The 19695-nt window shown below is 40.0% G+C and overlaps 1 protein-coding gene across 4 annotated transcripts in view; it reads left to right on the forward strand.

Annotated features, from left to right (window-relative positions):
- The first annotated feature begins 210 nt into the window (after nucleotides 1-210).
- Nucleotides 211-19695, forward strand: part of syt7b (synaptotagmin VIIb) — a 120969-nt gene continuing 101484 nt past the window's right edge. For 2 of the 4 annotated variants that reach the window (XM_034217472.1, XM_034217474.1), the window contains exon 1: nucleotides 214-506. In XM_034217472.1, coding sequence (XP_034073363.1) covers nucleotides 458-506 — 49 coding nt within the window. In that variant the 5' untranslated portion in view covers nucleotides 214-457. Of the gene's footprint in view, nucleotides 507-19695 lie in introns of all 4 variants that reach the window. The other 2 variants (XM_034217473.1, XM_034217468.1) reach the window with 2 other exon arrangements.

Here is a 19695-nt window from a genome sequence, read left to right on the forward strand (position 1 = left end):
ACTATGCACAGTGAATATTCAAATATATTTCTCCTAAATTGACATCTTGAGCTCCTCATAAATGTGTAGTTTCTGAGGGAAAGTGTGCGCAAAATATCTCTCCGGAGCGCACGGATTCCTCGCCTCAGCTGAGTAGACGACATCCTACCGAATTACTTCACGTCACCCCGCCCGTCTGCCAGCCGTCTCCTCCCTAAAACCTTCGCTGCGACCATCCCTCTGAGCGTCTCTGGGCTCAGAGAAGAAGAGACTGAGAGACACAGAGGAAGAAAGTGAGAGAGAGCACAAAATACACACAACATCACCTAGACTACCTGCTTCACCCAGCACCACAGGGAGGAGGACGCACAAGTGCAGGCGCGTCCATGCGTGCCAGCCGAAAAAGAAAATAAGCGGGCAAAAGGACCACAAATCCAAACATTGGACTAAGAGTTAATCTAACAGCCTAAATGAGTACATGGTAAGAAGAGTCATGCATCTCAACAGAGAAGAAGATAACAGCAAAGGTGAGCAAAAATGTCAGCGACCATCGGTTGATGGTTTTAAACCAGACTCTCTGTGTGTGTAGTTCAAAGCTCTCGCGTTGGTTGCCAGAATGCCCTTGAGTGTGAAATGTTGATGTCAAGTAATGAAGCTGGGGGTCATTCCAACAAGCTGATGGTAACTGCTGTCGTTCTGTTATTGCCTGTCTGCCTTTCACCAAAAAGCTTTGTATGGCAGCGAGAAGGGCTGTTGCAGACACCCAAGGTGGCCGGCAATGTGGTGTCTGTCTGCCAGACACTTGAGCACTTGTTGTGCCCAATACGGTCATTTCGCACGAGGTGACCTGAGCGTAAATACACAAGGTCATCCATTCTCGGTCACATTAACGAGCAGTATTTCGTGTTGGTGCATGTGTGTCTACTGTTGTCTGTGTTTGAGTCGCCGCGGATGTTTGTCCTCCGATGTGGTCGGAGGGGAGGATTAGAGAGCAGACGGTGTGTAATGACTCGCACCGCTCCATCAAGATAAGTAATGATGGAGCACAGATTCAGGTGCCTTTGTCAGAGCCATACCTAGTATTTCTGCCCCTAACCTTTGAACTGAAGTCGAGGTCACTGACTAACACCTGATGCTGAAGGAGATTTGCCCCCGAATGTCTGTCGATATGACGCAGCCCGTTTATTTGTTATGCATTGTTAAATAACACCAATTGGACATGCATGGTGTCCACCACACCCATAACAAGTCAAGTACCATATCACCATCACCTGACACCTGCCCGGTTTAACCTGTAGATTCACCCATTTTTTGCATTCAATTAAAAAACTAAACTCTTAAACTGCGAGTGTGAATGTAAACAAGTTATATATCGGCAGTGCATTGTGGCCAATCACAGTTTTATTAGATATAATAGTAAGAACACTTGAAGTGGTTGAAATCTCTCTATAAGCTCTCGTTTTTTCACATCTGAGAAGTATGCTGATAATGATGTATATTGCCGGCAAGGGAATACAACATTTCTTTTTTTATGTGCAGCTGTCAGGCTCTATGGCCAGCTAATATATTTTTTTTTTTACCAGCTGTAGAGCATGCTGTTTAGTGAGGATTTCCCTGTGTGGTGAGGTGTGCCCTGCACTTACGTCTCCCTCATCCAAAATGTCTTATGACCTCGATGCCAGATATGGATCACCAGGGACAAAAGATGAGTCTCCATCTGCGACTAGAAGTGATTTTACGATTAGATGACAGGTGTGTGTGTGTGTGTGTGTGTGTGTGTGTGTGTGTGTGTGTGTGTGTGTGTGTGTGTGTGTGTGTGTGTGTGTGTTGTGTGTGTGTGTGTGTGTGTGTGTGTGTTTTGTGTGGGTGTTTTATCTGATCCGGATGGTTACTAATTCCTTTTCTTTATGGAACACCATGGGTGTTAAAAAGTTGACTAAATCATCCAAATATCAATGAAAGTGGTGGTCAGCAATTTTATATGTTCAAATGTCTACTGTGAAGGATATCATAAAGCCTTAATGCAATCGAATTTAAAACAAAAAAGTTATGATTGATGAAAATAGTAAATCGGTCAGATTTGACCCGAAGACAACAGGAGGGCTAATTAAATAACAGTATTCATCCGCAGTAGGTTAAACATTAGAACAAAATAACTTTATAAATAATTTAAATGTACAACAATAAAAGGTACTGATGTGAATTTACAAATGTTCACATAACCATTGTCTGGTAAACGTGTTTCAAATGTATGTCTTCAGTTATCAAACTGACATGATGCTTAAACAAACAATACTTGTCAAAAACCATTAAGCCAAGAAGAAGCAAGCAGACGGTTTATATTTAAACTGTAAATCTGTAATCCTGACAAACAGCTGTTAAGTATAACTAACTGTGTGTGACATTTTAAAGATGCCTGAATTTAATGTGCTGTAAGGCTGTAGTGTGTTTAACCGCTTAAACCCTCAGCTGAAACACTAAGTGTTATTTGCTTTAAGGCGGTCTACTCCATCAAAATGAATCTGATCAATAGCACAGACTCATTACAAAAATATGTAAATCCCCAGCAGCAAGTTTTAATTGTCATGTTGCATTTAATTACGAATGTCCATACCAAGTATAATACCGTTGAAGACATTTCCCATAAGAGACACTCTCTTTTGAAATTAATTTGAGGGAATAAAAAATTAAGGGAAATTAAAATGTTGCTAAAGACCACCACACTAGCTCTGAGCTTGAGCTGGGATGTGAGCAAACCAGGAAGATGTGAAGCTTTGTTTATGTATATTTTAACAGTTGGAAAAATCCTGATTTGTTTTTAAGCACCTGTTGGCTAAAACATTTGAAATGCGCAGTAGTTTTAACTCACTCACAGATTGAACTTCACTGTAAAATGATAAAAAAAAAGAAGGTATTCAGTATGACCAAGCAGCACTAAGTTTGATGATATTAGTCACATGCAGCTGGATATATTTTCAGGGGAATCTTTGTATTCTGTACATCAGGCGGTGCATTGTGCACTGACACAAATCATTACCTCACAGCAAGAACAAGGATACACAGATTCAACTTTTGCCCTCCTGTTATCGATTAGTATACATCAACTCGGGATATCTGCCGATACAGAGAACCAATTTGATATCAGTGCTTTTTTTTGCAAATGTAAAATCTTTCTGCGTGAATCTTATTGGGATAATGTTTATGCAATGAAGCAAACACGGCAAGGCTGTTTCTTATCATCCATCCTCTTCTTCAGGCATCAACCAAATCACCTGCAATATGGATTGTCACTTCTTAAAAATTATGATGACATGGCCTTGGTGGTGCTTTTGACATACAACTATGGTGTCCGCATACAGGCAGTATGCAGGATGTATGTGGACACAATGATCCTCACACTCCACACCCTCTCTCTGGACCAATCAGACTGGAGGGGCAGGTGATGGAAGAGGTCAAGATCTTTAAGAGCCCGGGCACTGAGATCAGCTAGCACTTGTCCTTCACTCAACATTCGGACATGGTCTGCAAAAAGGCCTAACAGCAGATGTGGATTCTGAGACAGCTGAAAGAATTAATCTCAAACAGGACAGTTTAAAAGCAGGATATCGGATATCATCGAATCAGTCCTCACATTGAACACTGCATCCTGGTGCAACCACCTCACAGACAAATGCAAAGGAAAAAACTCACAAGAAACCTCAAGCATGCAACCAAAATGCCCAGCACCACTCAAACCCAACTTTCAGACTTTCAAAGATGCAGTCAAAAGAAAAGGACTTCATCATGAAGGACCCTTCACAACTTTGTACCATTCTTTCAGCTACTCCCATCAGTCAGCTGACAACTCTTTCATTCCCACTGTAATATCGATTTCAAACAAGACCAAACAGACTGCTACTAATGCAGTTTTGCCCAGCTGCTCTTATTATCCTCCACCAAGGAGGAAATGTTTTCGATGTGTTAGTCCATCTGTTAGCTGATAACGTGAAACCACTGGCATGGTTTTCATCAAACTTGGTGCAAGTGTAGCATGGGCCAAGGAAGAACCCATTCAATTCTGAAGCAAATCCAAATCATGGGGTGAATACACAAATAATAACTTTGTTCTGTTAGCATTGCGAAATAGGGCATTTACCCTTAATGGAGGTCTGAAAGTGCCTTTCTAGCCTATTTATGGATTTCAATGTAATTGTATGAGTCTTTAATGGGTGTATGTTTTATGTTGTTTGTGAGCTCCTATCCTAGGATCATTTTCTTTTATTATGTAAAACAAAAAAAACGTTTTTTAAATAAAACAACAACATTGGCTGCATACTTACATGCTGACAGCTTTTTTAAAATAAGATCCTGCTTATTGTCGACTGAGAGCTGAGAGGCTCAGCCTCTGGCTGATAAGCACTGCAGAAAATGGAGGGATTCTGACGTTTTTTTTCCTGTTAAGTTAGTAGCAATTTAGTTAGTGTGGCTTGGATTTGGGTTCTCACCTTCATGCCATCAGGATATATTAATCATTAGGATATACATTAACTGAATTTGCCACATAATGAAAAGACTGTAAATCTAACTGTTGGCAGCTTTTCATGGTGTAATTATTTATTCAAGGTCTCTGGGCCTCATTTGTGTTGATGTCTGTGAATGGGTTTTAAATTGTTGCGATAATGCCGTTTCTGTATAGCACATTGATCAGGCATTGCAAGTCTATGCAGAAACAAATATGTAATTTGCAATCTACAGGATGTCATTATTTATTTCATTAAAAGAGCAGAGTCTATTGTATCTATAGGAAACATGTAAGATAAAAGAGAAGAGGTACATTATGGAGCAAAAGGCAGAGATACGTTTCGTAGAGTTTTGGTGGTTGGTTACTGGTGTTTCTGGAGGTCCTCCTGCAGTGTTGCTGTAATCTCTACAGCCCAGGTGTAAATGTCAGGTGTCAACTAGGCCTCAATGCAAGGTGCAAAAGAAAATCATTATTAATCCATCACTTGAACGCTCTCTGAGATAATTGTTTAATATTAGTAGCATTCAGATTCAGTTTAATTATGCTATGGTTCAAAACTAATGGGCTGGAATCTTATTAGTGAGACAATCTGCAAGAAAGAGGAGAGAGATAGAGAAGTAATAAATGAAATCTGAAACAGAGGAGGTATTTATATTCCCTCTGAGCCACAATATTTTGAGGGTAGCGACTTAGATTTAGAGACTAAGAAGCGAGGCCATAAAAAGGAAATATTGCTCTGTTATACTTAGCTGTACACATATATACAACCAAAGAGGAATATGATGGATGATCACGTCAAAAGAAGAGGGGGGCTTAAAAAGACACAATGTTTCATGAAGACAGGTTTGTGTGTGGTGAGCAGACCTGAATGAATACATTCTTTGTTTTCAGTAAACTGTCAAAACGGTTTTCCCTAGTGGTGTACAATTCAAAATGAAGGAATTAAGAAAAACATTAATTGTTTTCTGATGAAGCCGTCATGTTTAACACGTCAGCAGATTTGTCAGCCCACTAGTTGTATACAAATGTTGCTACTGCTTACTATTAAAGTGTCATTTATTTGTCTAAGCTACGGATGTTACACAAAGCAAATATGTATATAACCAATGGAAAAAGGCCAATCATTGACTGACTTCTTTGTTAAAATGACATTAGGTAGTTATTCGGCCCCCAGTTTTTAAGAACCTGTGGCATTAAACTGCATTTACTACAGGGTAAACAGTTTGTTGTCCAATCAACCAGGACTGCAATGTTAAGGATTGACACTGAAGGTTAAAAAAAAACATCATGGTCAGGCTGAAAAAACCCAACAACAACATTGACTTCTGACTGTTTTGAACCAAGAATAGTCTCCAAAAGGCTGGAACTGAAAGTCACTTAACACACCTCTGGAATCTTGTCTTTGCTGAACTTCTGTTACTCTTTCACCTTACTGCTGCCACGTACAGGTGTACAACATGAACAGGTGACACCGCTGTTGGGAGTGGTGGTTTACAGCTGCAACAGAGCAACCACACGCATCAGCGATCGGAGTAGAAACAGGATTCAAACACACAACAGAGGGGGTAGTTACTCTTTACAAGCAGTTGGTGAAATTACATAATTAAAAAAGAGAAAGCTATTCACAAATAAAGCACTTCTAAGACAATCCCTAACTTCTGCTTTCTGTTATGTAAAGGTGATCAATCGGCTATTAGAGCACTTCCAAATAATATAGTCCCAATCATACACCTCTTTTGGCAAAGACAAAGAGTTTTCAATATTTAGTTTATATTTTTGTATTGTGTCAGTACTGTGTGGTTAAACAATCCTGTTACATAACTCTGTTGCAGCAGCGCATTTATGCCAAAGAGAGCTTCCAATTGTCCTCTATATTCTTACGGCTTCTGTCACTCCTTTCACTTGACCCTGTCTACCATCTTGTCTGGATTTTACATTGTGCTTCATAATTATTGATAAGCAGTCAAATGCAACAACAAAAAAGAGACGGCCAGAGATTGCGGAGAAGTGATTTTGGAATCTGGGTGCATGAAGAAAGTAGCCTACTGTACCCACAGTGTGGGTTGAAAATGTTACTGGCAGATACAGGGGGCTGGTGGAGAAAGACAGAAATAGATAATTGGAGACAGAGGCATAGAGAGAGGCTGTCTAGATTTTGAGAGAATTTCTATGTTGTGCTTTGCAGTAGTGAGTACTTTGGAGGAGGAAGCAAAAGAGAGAAGAAGAAGTACACAGTGCCTTTTAATCAGTGAACTCATCGAAGCAACACTGTTCTCCAGACACATAGAAACAGTAGAGGAGAAAGATAAAGGAACCAAATACAAGTAGCTAGATCTGCCCTTTTTAATTCTGATTTACGTTTACGGATTTGGTGAAATATGCTATACAAGCTCTTCTATAGGTAAAATGCTGACAATGATAGCAGTGCATTTAGGCATCTATAAAATCGTTTGTTCATCTAAATATAATCAGTCTGATGTCTGGATAAGACTCGTGGGGTGAGACCAGACAGAAGGACGCTTCAATCAAAACGCAACCAAGAAGTTTAATTTGCTCCTATGTATGTTTCAGTTTATATTCCACTTAACACAAATGTGTTTTTTTTAATTAAAGACGGGTGGATGAGGGAGGGAGACAAGTGTTTCTTTCCCATTTGAAACCAAAAGCCAACACTGATTTATTTTAGGTTTTAAATAAAAAATAATCTTAATAAACATAGACCTAGTATTTCAAGCCAAACCATTATCTATTACCTCAGGTGCAAGTCAGGTTGGGGCCAGATTGCCAGAGAAAAAGTAGGTACCTGTAATGAGTTATTTATAGTGTGTCAATGTGTGTACAAATGAAGCAGTTCCATCCAGAAAAGAGTCCAACAAATAAAATCCACACCAGCTCAGTTCCAGGTTTTCCAAAATAATTTATTTAGCCAGGGAAATCAATTCCCTGCCAAGGTAAATTACTTACAGTACTTTCAATGTAACAAAAAACAAAACATTCTCATTCAAAACATTAAAAAAAACACTTGATTAAAATGGAGATTTACCGTTAGTAGAGTCAGAACAAAGCAGTAAATCCAGCCTGGTTTCTGTTGCTGCCTGTTTCCGCTCCCGACCAGGAAGTCTCAATAAACGCTGGCGCTCTTCCGTGTTGTTTCCATGGTTCCATGTTAAAGCTTGACCTTACCTAACCAGAATCTTTGATGTGCACAGACATTGTTGATAGTGAGAACATTTTGTTAACACATTGACTTTTGCAGGCCATAAGGTAAATGTGAAACACCTTTACAGTACAAGTACAACGGGCATGATAACTTTTTGTTTTGGCCTCAGTGCTGCCTGGGCACCCATGATGTTTGTGTAACAGCTGAATGAACAGTGAGGTTTCTTGTGTAAGATCACACTTCTCAAAATCCCTCTGTACGGCACTGCATGTTGATCCCTAAGCTACTGGGTTTCAAGGCAGGACACGAGTGCCTGCAACAACACATTTAAAGTGGGAATTACTTTTTGTTTGTGGTTGCATAAGGATAGGATACACAGATATGTTTTGGGACTCCTGTCTAACCTTAGGTGGCCTGTTGTGACTCTGTAAGGATCACAGGATGAGTAAGACAGAGGGCTATTTGTGGTTTGTACTCATACTGCCTAGAAGGGAGGCTTGAAAAGGTGATGTTGCATCAAGAGTAAGATTGCAATTTGGCTACCTCTGTTTTATAAAACAGGACACAAAAATGAATTCTTTAAGTGGAGCAGTATTGATGGATAGATGGATAATTGAATGGATGGATGACAAAGAATAGGATATAACACAGAAGATACAAGACACAGGACAGGCAAACAGGATATTATAAGAACAGATATCAGCAGTCTAGCCAGGAACAGATGGAGCCACAGAGCTACACACAGACAGCATCTTCCTGCCAATACAGAGAACAGTGTCATCATGTACACTACATGCACCAACACATACAAACACAATGTTGGACTTGTAAAAGTCTTGATGAAGGGGAATCATCTCAAAGGCTGTCACACACCCAACCCTTTATTATCCCCTTCTTCTTTAATTCTCTTCGACTGAACAAACCTTCATCTTTCTCCACAAACTCCCCTTCCACCCTCCATTTTTTCTTCTACTGTGAATACGGAAAAAACACTGATACCTGCACTTTCATTTCATTAGTTTTGGACTCCTGTTCCCGGCAAAAACATTTATGTCCGACTGGTAAATAATTCATTACAGGTAGTAGAGAGGCTATATAATTAAATAAGCTAATGCAAAGAAGCTCTCAGGGACTATTAAATGAAGCACAAATGTTTAGTTCACAGGTAATTAGGTTTATACTTTGTCTGATGCACATCAGGCATCCTAACCGAAGCATCACCCGGGGCAGAGCAGGCGCCGGCTGGTATCCAGCATGTGGAGTCCTGGAGGTCCATCATACTCAAGAGGGGGGAACCCTGTAGAGAGGGTTTAGGGATTACAAGTCACCACGAAACTGGTTTTGCATGTTTAACTTATTTCTGCAAACTTTCAGTCATTTTGAAAACACAATCAGTAGATATTTGCTATTACATTTTGTAAAATAAATGATAGACAAGTATTGTCCTCGAAATGAAACTTCGATGTTAACCTTTCCTGCTCTTGACAGAATGGATGTAGCACAAGCTGGGCTGTCCAAGGTCTTTGCTTCTTCAGGGCAGCCTTTCTGCGAATGATGTCTGACATAATTCACCACAATCGGTTTCTGTGAAAATCCAGGGTCAGATACAGGTCATGCATTACAGAAACATGCTTGATTAGCTGCTGTACCATTGGTCTTGACAGATTACATAACCATCTTTAATTGTTTTTTGATAAATATACGGCTTCATAACATCCTCACCAATAGTTTACTAAATCCAGTAAAACATATGTGATTACTTTTCTTTTCTTTATAAATATGAAAAAGTAACATCTCTGGTGTTATAGAGAAATGCATTTTAAATGTGGTCAAAACATAAAGAATCACACACAAATAACAACAACGGCAAGACAGAAAGTAAATTAGTTATGGAATCCATAATAACAATTAAACCCCAATGTATTGAAATAATGTTTAATGCTAAAAAAGCATACTGATTTGATTTTAATTGTAGAATTGCAAGCAGAAGATATGACCCCCCCACCGATTCTCTTTTTCCGTTTAGTTCAATCGTCCATTTTTATAAATATGAAAACCGACTCCTACAATGTGTAAGTTAAATGTGGTCAAATTAACATAAATTATAAACAGGTAGTTGAATAATAAGCTACTAATATATTTTCTTCTGTAGGATAAGTGTTTTTCAGTTCGACCCGCCAACAATAACGTTTTTTTTAACACAATAGCAGTGTGAAATGATAAATTAGTATCATAAATGTTACTAACAATTTCTGTTGATCAACTATTGATCGATCAGGTATTTGCTTTTAGCTTTATTGTCTTCTCGTTGCGTTCTGTACCCCATCCCATCACTAAAGCGCTCAGCACAGGCGGCTGAACCACGCAAATGCCTTATTTGCCGTTTCAGACAGAATCACAATGTCTGACCTGACAAATCACGCTTTGTAGTCTGAGAATCTGAGATACTTCCCCCCTCAAACCTTCAGCTGCCAGTTCCACTCTGCTCTGAGCCCTGGCCACCTCGACTCTTTCCCCCCCGCTTTTGAAAGCAGCGGTCTGTGTTCTGTGCTGCTGGATGAGGCGGCTTGCCTTGGACGGAGCCCACAAGGATGATGTCTGCCACGGCCTTCAGCAATGTATGGCTGCCGTGTCCGTCTCATGGCCACTGAGCAGCAGCTGAAGATTTGCAGTGTTCTCCTCCAGAGACACAAGGGCATGGAGGTGACTCAGCCTCGCTCCTGAGGAACAGAACAGGACAGGCTGCTACAGAGGCAGTTAATTAATTCAAGGAGATTCTGAGCAGGTTGCGTTGAAATGCACTTATGTCTCTGAATTCCCATCTGCTCCTCAGTGTTTTCGTACATTTCTTTCCTATTTTTGCTGCACATTACTCTTCTCCTTTGATCTACATTAGTTTTTGTAGTAGCTACACCCTTTACTGTTGACTACAAATATGTGTTCTCTACTCCCTTCACTCATCAGTAGTCTGCTCACTCTCGGTGCACTGCTCTTGTTGCCTGTTGTTTGAATGGCCTGCAGATACACACCAGTCTTGTGTATCTTACAGTGGATTTGTGTTTGAGGATCCACTGAAAAGACAGGTTATATATAACATTGAAAGTATATAAGCACATATAGAATATAAAGTGCTTTAAAAAAAGCCTGGTATGACCTGCACAACCTGTCGTTACAAGCAGGCCATATTTTCCATTACAACTAAACGCCCACCACCTGCCACTGATGAATGTAATTGCCATATTCTTGTTAACAGCTATCTACAGTATATACGGTTCCCTCCGCAGGGAAATGAGATGGAGAAAAATGATTGTGTTTGTTTACAGGTTAGCAAAATGTAGGATCCCATCCCTTTGTAAATGACGGTGTTTGCTCATGTGTATCTGTCTGTGTTTGCAATGATGTGTGACAATGTCCGCATCAATTTTTGCATCAGTGTCAAGCTGATGTTTTCCTGCTCCAGCCTCACTTCTGTGGGTTCTCCTTCAATGTCCTTCTCCTTGCTTTTAATGGATTGTTGTTATTTATTTATTTTTCACTATATGTCTAAAACTATCATGCATTCAAAATGCTTGAATTATAGTGATTGAAAGTGACTGTGAGGAATGAAAAGGGGGAGGATAGAGCACAAGGATGCCACTTTATTAAGGATTTTGGAGAAGAGAGGACAGTAAGTAAAGTGGAGGTGATCTGATGAGTTAGAAAAGATACATTGAAGAAAGAGGGGAGTTAATTTATATATCTGTATTCATCTGAGTATAAAAATAGCTCAAGGCTGGGCCAGCTTAGACCTTTTTAGAGAGGTTTATGAAAATAAAGTCCAGGCGAAATAAGCTTTGGGCACATTTGGGCACATTTGGGCACATTTGGTTCCATCAGTGCCATTTGACCTTTTTCAGGTACCAGACTATAAAAATCATTGTATTACATTGAATCATCACTATAGGTATTCATTCCACCCAAAACAAAACAAAAATATTTTAAAAATATATATATATATATATATTGTTGTGTGTGTGAGTGTGTGTAGGTGTGTGTAAGTGTAGGTGTGTGTGTATGTGTAGGTGTGTATGTGTAAGTGTAGCTGTGTGGGTATGTGTAGCTGTGTGGGTATGTGTAGGTGTGTATGTGTAAGTGTAGCTCAGACATGAAAACGGGTCAGGGGTGAAAAAGGTGAGAAGGATATTATCCCTCTAGGGGGGTCCGGGGGCATGCTCCCCCGGAAGAACATTTTGGATATTCCATATTTTAAAGCATCAATCTGATGCATTTTGAGATGCATTTTTTTGCCAACCTGGGGAGAGCTGGAGAAACTTAACTTCAGCCATGAGTCAAAAATATTATGGCCTCCTTACTAAGTATTATCAGGGATGCAAACTCATCAGGTATGGAAAAGGTGACAAGGACCCGAGCCCCCCGACCCCACGGAATATCGGCTTTAAAATGAGGAATAACAGATGATTTTAGCAGTCAAAACAACTAAAGCAGCAGTGTTAATAATAACAGAAACGCTAAAGAGTCACATCTAATAGAAATATATAAAATCATTTATTTTAATTGTGTAGCAGTCAGTTTATAATTTTGGCAGCACTGTTGAGCATTTTGAAAATCTATTGTCATGCCTCTGTGCAAGGCTTAGTCTTTCTATCTTTATGGCATCTGGTGTAAAGTAACTAAATGCATAAACTCAAGTACTATACTTGGGTACAATTTTGAGATACTTGTACTTTATTTAAGTATTTTGCTACTTTGTTATTCTTCTCCTCTACAGTTCAGAGGTAAATGGTGTACTTTGACTCCACTACATGTATTAATACCTTTAGTTACTTTACAGATGTGGATGAATGATGTGAAATCTAATCAAGTGTTGAATCAGACTTTAGTTCCACCTGGAGTAAATCCACAAGCTACCCTGCAGTATACAAAGTCATTCAAACTAGCTGCAACTTTATCAGCTTTGAGAACACTTTCATGATCAATCATTATAAAACATATCATATATATTATTCTGAAATGGACCAATCTGCACAACGACTACTTTTACTGTCGCTACTTTCACTATATTTTGATGAGAATACTTTTCTACTTTTACTTGAGGAACATTTTGAATGCAGTACTTTTACTAACAGAGTATTCCTACACTCTGGTACTTCTACTTTTACTCAAGTACAAGACCTGAGTACTTCTGCTTTTAATCAAGTACAAGATCTGAGTACTTCTACTTTTAATCAAGTACAAGATCTGAGTACTTCTACTTTTACTCAAGTACAAGATCTGAGTATTTCTGCTTTTAATCAAGTACAAGATCTGAGTACTTCTACTTTTACTCAAGTACAAGATCTGAGTATTTCTGCTTTTAATCAAGTACAAGATCTGAGTACTTCTACTTTTACTCTAGTACAAGATTTGAGTGCTTCTACTTTTACTCAAGTACAAGATCTATACTTATACCACCTCCGTTTATAGCCTATGAAAAACTATTAGAAAACGAAGGCTAAAGCTAACGTTAGCAGATAGTGACAATGTATGCTAGCTAGCTAGCTCAACGATAATATTGCGACAGAAAAACGTTTCAGTGCACATCACGCTCTGCGCTCCGACAGGGAGCTCTGCTCTGAACACCTGAACGGCCCGTTCTAACAGCTGTTCACCAGCGGTCCAGTCTGTACCACAGTGACTCCGGACCGCACAGTTAATATTAACGAACGCACCCGTAGGTAATGTAGCTGCTGAAGCTAGACCATCATCGCGGAGCAGCAGAGCCGACAGGCATGAAGACTCGAGCACACAGCTCGCGCTGCATTATAATTTATAAAAAAAGAACACCATGCGTGTCATGATGGCACATAACAGCTCGCGGCCGCAGATTACTCCGGGTCCCAGACCCCCCCATACCCCAAAAATATTTTGTATTGCAGATCTACATGAATCACACAAACGACCTATTTTGGATTCAAAACGGCGAATTTCGCCGAAAGGTGAGTGATTTTCATGCCTGGTAGCTGTGTGTGTATGTAACTGTACCAACGCTCTATACAATAAAACTACACTGTAGGTCATTGTGTGTAAGTGTACTTGCACAATTTAAAAAAAACGGAAACATAGGTAACATTTGACTCCAACTGGGGCAGATTTATTTCAAACATTTTACCAACACACTATAGGAATGTAAAAACAAACATTTTACCAACGTACTATACAATAAAACCACACTGTAGGTTTGTAAAAACAACAAATATTTTACCAACACACTATACAATAAAATCACACTAGGTATATAAAAACAACAAGTATTTTTTTTTAAATAAACACTCGCAAAACGTTATACCTACCTGAACTTTATACCTACCTGAATGTTCCAGTATTTAGGTCGTGCCACTCCCTGAAACAGTTCTTTTTGACAGTGAAGCACAGAGGGACCTGGCACTTCCTGCAGTACAGAGGTGTCTTCACCATTTTGAGTCCAGCATCTAGGCATATATTCATTCACTGGCCATTCATTTAGAAAATGTAACTCCAAAAAGACAAGTAACACTATTTAGCATTTTGCCTAATCATTCCTGTAGCTTCTTGGCTAAGCTAGCACTGTGACGCAGTTCCACCAAACACATAAGTAATATATAAAAACAGAGAGATTACATTCCTTTCCCGTGGTGGAAGTTCAACATCCGAGTCACTACTGTCCGGATCCAGGTCTGGCTGGAGGAGATCTTCATCATCCGACGAAGAGTCATCTGGTATGATCAGAGCCCCGCTATCGTTAGCTAGCATCTCTAGCACCTGCTCGGTGGTGAAGCTCTCCCTTCTGGCTGCGTAATGGAGCCGGAGCGGGCGTAGTTTATACTACGCAGGATCATATATTTTGAACCCATTGGTCGATTTGGGTGATTGACACATTTTCTGAACCGTTAGAGCCAATAGAATCGAGTGACAGTTAGTAAGTCCCGCTAAACACTTACGTCAAGTAGAGAGAGGTTTGCGTAAACAGCACGTGAGACAGCATTAGCTCGGGACTGCGAAACTTTATACCTACTCTGCTGCCATGAATGTAATGATAGATTATCAGGAACAATTCTAAAGTGACTAAGAGACATTGGATTAACCTTAAGCAGCGTTTTTATTCCCTTTAACAAGAGCTTTGATCACAAAACAGCAACGGTAAGACATAATTATTGTTATGGTTTTGAAAATTGTTGTTTTTTTTCTTCTCTGTTCTGGCTGCTAGCTCAGTGAGTTTGTGTCCTACAGTGATGATACTTATAACAAAATAATCTGTGGAGTATCAGCTTTCAGATGATATGTAGTTTGTGCAGAAAATATTAAGTTTTAAAGATCGTTTTAGCTAGTTAGCAACGGAAGTAGCATCTGCCCGTTTTAGCTAAGGGCTAATGCTAACGCTTCTTGTGAGACTTGTGTTTTGTTTCGGTAAAAATGGTTCGTATCGTCAGTTAGCTGAGATTCTTCTCGTTAATCTGATATAACACATTAATAGGTTTTTAAATATTAAGCTGCCCAGTGTCGTGAATAAAAAACCCAGGGTCCCCGCCGGCGGGGACCTTCGGCCTTAACAGATTAAGAAATGCATTAGGAGATAAATATTAGAGGGTAAGAAAAGAGGGGCATTTATAACCAGAGTTTTGGGCTGGTGGGTTTCTGGTTGTTTTGGTTCGATTGGTTGCTTGTTTGGGATTACAGAGTTGAAGGGGAGAACCAGACTGCTGGTTACAGGCCCAGACAGTGCTTATTTATAAATAAATGCTTTGAATAATTTACAAGAACCATCAAGAGACCATGTGGGATATTCCTAAATTGGGAAATCAAATCAAGTTTTATTTATATAGCACATTTATAAACTATTTTGGTCGAGCCAAAGTGCTGTACATATAATAAAAATAGCCTACAGTAGAGACACTTTACAGCAAATACAACAGCACAGTTTGTTCAGAATATCAGTATGAGAAAAAACGACACCCTCTATCCTTAGAGGTGGGAAGAAGATATACAAACAAATACTGCATTTTTCAGGTTACTCTCAGGTTTGTCCTCAACACATATGAACCTGAGAAATAGAAGCTTAGATGATAAAAAAAGTAAAGACATTTCCCAGAGAGATAGCAGAAATATAATGAAGCTTAACTCAGATAACATCATCAGTATACTGTCTGACTCCTATCTTCTTCAAACTGTGCCAGCAAAAAGCATGTTGTAATCTCTTTTATTCATCAATATTATCCTCTCTGTGTGTCTGTCTCTTTGTGCTTCTCTAGACTACAGTTCATATGCCACAGTAGTTGCAGTGTCTACTTCTCATGATGCTGTCCTAGATTGCTGAGGCATCGAGGCAGAGAATCTTAAAAACAATGGCTTTCTGCATATCAAAGGAGTACTGTAATCGGACACAAAGAGGCAGAGGAACACAGGTGTGTGTGTGTGTGTGTGTGTGTGTGTGTGTGTGTGTGTGTGTGTGTGTGTGTGTGTGTGTGTGTGTGTGTGTGTGTGTGTGTGTGTGTGTGTGTGTGTGTGTGTGTGTGTGTGATAATCTGGTGAAAAAGTAGAAGAGGGGTTTTAGGAACATTATAGATAAAGGATAAACTGAGATAAACAGAAGGTAAAGAGGCAAATTGGGCTCTTGTACTTTAGTTTCACTGCAATTCGTCCACAGCTGAAATATACAGTACGGTGTGAAGACACAATGCAGTGTGTAGTTCTGATGCAAAGTGTTAGGCCAATAAGCTGAAACACCACCTCAAATCTGTAAATAACAGTGGATTCAATGACAAAAAGCAACGAAACAGCTTCTGTAAATCTGCACTGGTGTTGAAGACAGACTTTACAGCCTTCAGAAATCAGTCATATTTTTTTTTTATGTCCTCTGTGCCCCGAAAACAAGTTACCACTTGTTACATCATTCATCCAGATTCCCTTGATAAAAGCTTTGATTCACTTGTGTTTAATGTTCACGTTCATTATCATATAGCTACTCTTCAACACTCTTCGACACTTGAAATGTTACCTGAGTAGGGTTGCAGGATACAACATTAGTTAATAGGGAGAAAAATATGAAAGAGGCTCATTTATATCTGCCTTCCTTGCTTTAAATAGAACGGTTATCCAAGCACAGGATATGCATAATCAGTGTTTGTTTGATTAGCAGTGAGACTGGGTGGACTCACACCACAAAAAGTTATGCTTCAATTAAGTATTGGCTTTTGAATAAATACACTTAGATTATTAATTCATGAAAAATGGATGATTGTAGTTTAAACTACATTGCAATGTTTAAAACTCCACAGGGAGCTAATCTTGCAGGGATATGAACGTTTAGTTTACTTATTCACAGCACATAGTTTTGCACTAAGGGTTTTACTTTTCAGACACTTTTCAGTTTCACTTCATGAAGTAGCGTTAGGTATTTTTAGCTCTTTTTCTCTCAGTGGTTTTATAGTGTATCCATCCGTGCAGCAGTTGGAAGTCAACTGTAGTTTGAAAGTAGCCACATAGGCTGTATACATAACTTAATAAGTTACTAATCAAACAAAAAAAAAGTTATTATGCTACTTCATTATTTCAATTCCCTTCCCTCAAATCTTTCACCCGCCTGTCTCTCCATCCCACTGTCTCTTCTCTTTATCTCTCACTATCCTTCCCGGCCCTTTGTGAGTCACCTTGCATATCTGAGTCATTATATGCACACAACAACGTATGAGATAAAAAATAACGTAGTCTACAAAATACAATTTATCCAGTGTTTGAAAAAAAGTCAAACAGGTAATACATGGGGTGTAACCGGTGTAACGGTACACGTACCCGTACCGAAATTATTCGGTATGGGCCCTTCGGTTCGGTACACGTGTGTACCGAACGAATATAACGTTAAACGTAAAAAATTGAGAACGTGAACAACTTTTTGGAAGTAATCTCAGGTGCTGCGTCGCAGCATTCAGAGTAATTTGCTCACATTGGGTTCAACCAGCGCCATATAGACATATGATAATTTTGATACATTTTTGATTATGATAATATAGACAGGGGTGCACATAACTTTGTTGCCCTGGTTCTCAAAGGAGCACTAAACACACATGCAGAGGTGAACACAGAACACACATGCAGAGCAGGGTTTCCGTTAGCCGGTAATTACCGGTTTTTAGCTGGTAAAATTTATAAAAAACCGGTAAATTAAAAACCTGCCGGTTAAAATGTCCGATAATAATGCTCATACAAAACTTAGATAACGTATGCTATCCCTAGACATTTGTGACCCTCTCTATCGAAATCTGTCGGAAGTCGCAACGGCTCATTTAAAAAATAAACGTGGATTTGACAGGGAACTTCCTGTTGCCTCCCTGAGGGAATATGACAGGCACCTCTCACTCGCACCCTGCTCTTCCTCAGCGCCGCTCGCCCTCCCTCCGGCTGAAATTATGAATGTGGTGTATAGTAATCATAGATAACACGGCAGGGTCCGTGAGAGTTGGTTTTCATCTGATTTCAAATAATAAAAGTCTTGGCTTTCAGAATATTAAACTTGTTTCGGCAAATTCAGATGATAAATACAACTTTGAAGCTTGTAACGGCATAATTACAAGCGGAGAACGGAGTAACTTTACGTCACAGCAGGCATAACAACAGCCGGTGTTTCTTCTGAGAGTTTTCCCCGGGAAACGAACAATAGACCTAGACACAAACACGTCATACACATTACACACACTCGCGAGCTTCTGTAATACTTATAGGCCTAGTAAACGTTGAAGGAATGTATCAGTTGCCTTCGTGGCACGCAGTTAGATATGGCTAAACAATCCAACATTCACACATTTTTCCTCAAAAATAGCAGTAAGCCTGTCGATAAGCCTACCTCTGAGTCTGACTCTGTGCCTGATGAAGCAACCCCGCAAACATCCGAAACCGCAGGTCCAGCGGTGAAGAAGGCGAGAGTACACTTTAAAGCCGATTGGCAGAAGAAATTCAAATGGCTTCAATGCGAAAGTGTCGATGGAGTGGAAAAAACGTTTTGCTCCCTTTGTGCTAGGTCAGGGAGGAAAAATGGCTTTACCAGAGGATCAACCAACATGAGAGCATCAGCCCTCACAGAGCACAGCCAGTGCCAAGACCATACGTTCGCAGTTAACGCAGGACAACAACAAATGGCTATGAAAAGTCATATCGACAGCGCAAAAGAACAGAGCAGCCAGAAGCTGCATTCCCAATTAAAAGTGGTGTTTCACATGACCAAAAATGATATTCCAGGTAACCAGTTCAGAGGAATGACTGATTTACTGAGGGCAGTAGGGGCTCCTGATTTTGGAACCGATGACAGCATTTACAAGCATAGCGAATCCTTGTGTGACATGGAGAGGGCACTGGAGGGTGTTATTATGAGGCAGCTTGACGAAAAACTTAAGGCCAGTGAATTCATTGGAATCATCATTGATGAGACTGTCAGTGTTACAGTGGAAAATAAATTAATCGTATATGCCAAGATTGAAAACAAGGGCAAGATTGATAACTTTTTCCTGGGCAATTACAACTTGCATTCCGGAACTGCGCAGTGCATATATGAGAAAGTGGTGGAGGTGCTGAGAGGGAGAGGAATTGAGCTATCAAAGGTCATGGGCCTGGGCTCGGATGGAGCCAGTGTGAGGACAGGGAAACGTGCTGGAGTTGGTGCTCTCTTGAAGAGAGTAAATCCCTTCTTGATCCAGGTGCACTGTGTCGCTCACCGAGCTGCACTTGCAGCTGTAGATGCTGCAAATGCTGTGAGTCAGGTGAGCGCATACAGACGCACTGTGAATACAATCCATTCATTCTACAAGCACTCCGCAAGTAGGACGAATCGCCTCCGTCAGCTGACAGCGACCCTAAGCGATGAAGACATGGTTAGTTTGAAACGGCCATGCGCCGTCCGTTGGCTGTCCTTGCATAACGCAGTGCAAAGTATTAAAAGCAACTGGCCTGCTCTGGTAATGGAGTTGAACAGTGAAAAAGTGAACGGAAATACCCAAGCCCAAGGCATTCAAAATCAGATTCAGCAGTACTCTTTCATTGCTCTCACCCACTC

Source organism: Gymnodraco acuticeps, unplaced genomic scaffold, assembly GCF_902827175.1.
Source record: "Gymnodraco acuticeps unplaced genomic scaffold, fGymAcu1.1, whole genome shotgun sequence".
Taxonomy (NCBI): domain Eukaryota; kingdom Metazoa; phylum Chordata; class Actinopteri; order Perciformes; family Bathydraconidae; genus Gymnodraco; species Gymnodraco acuticeps.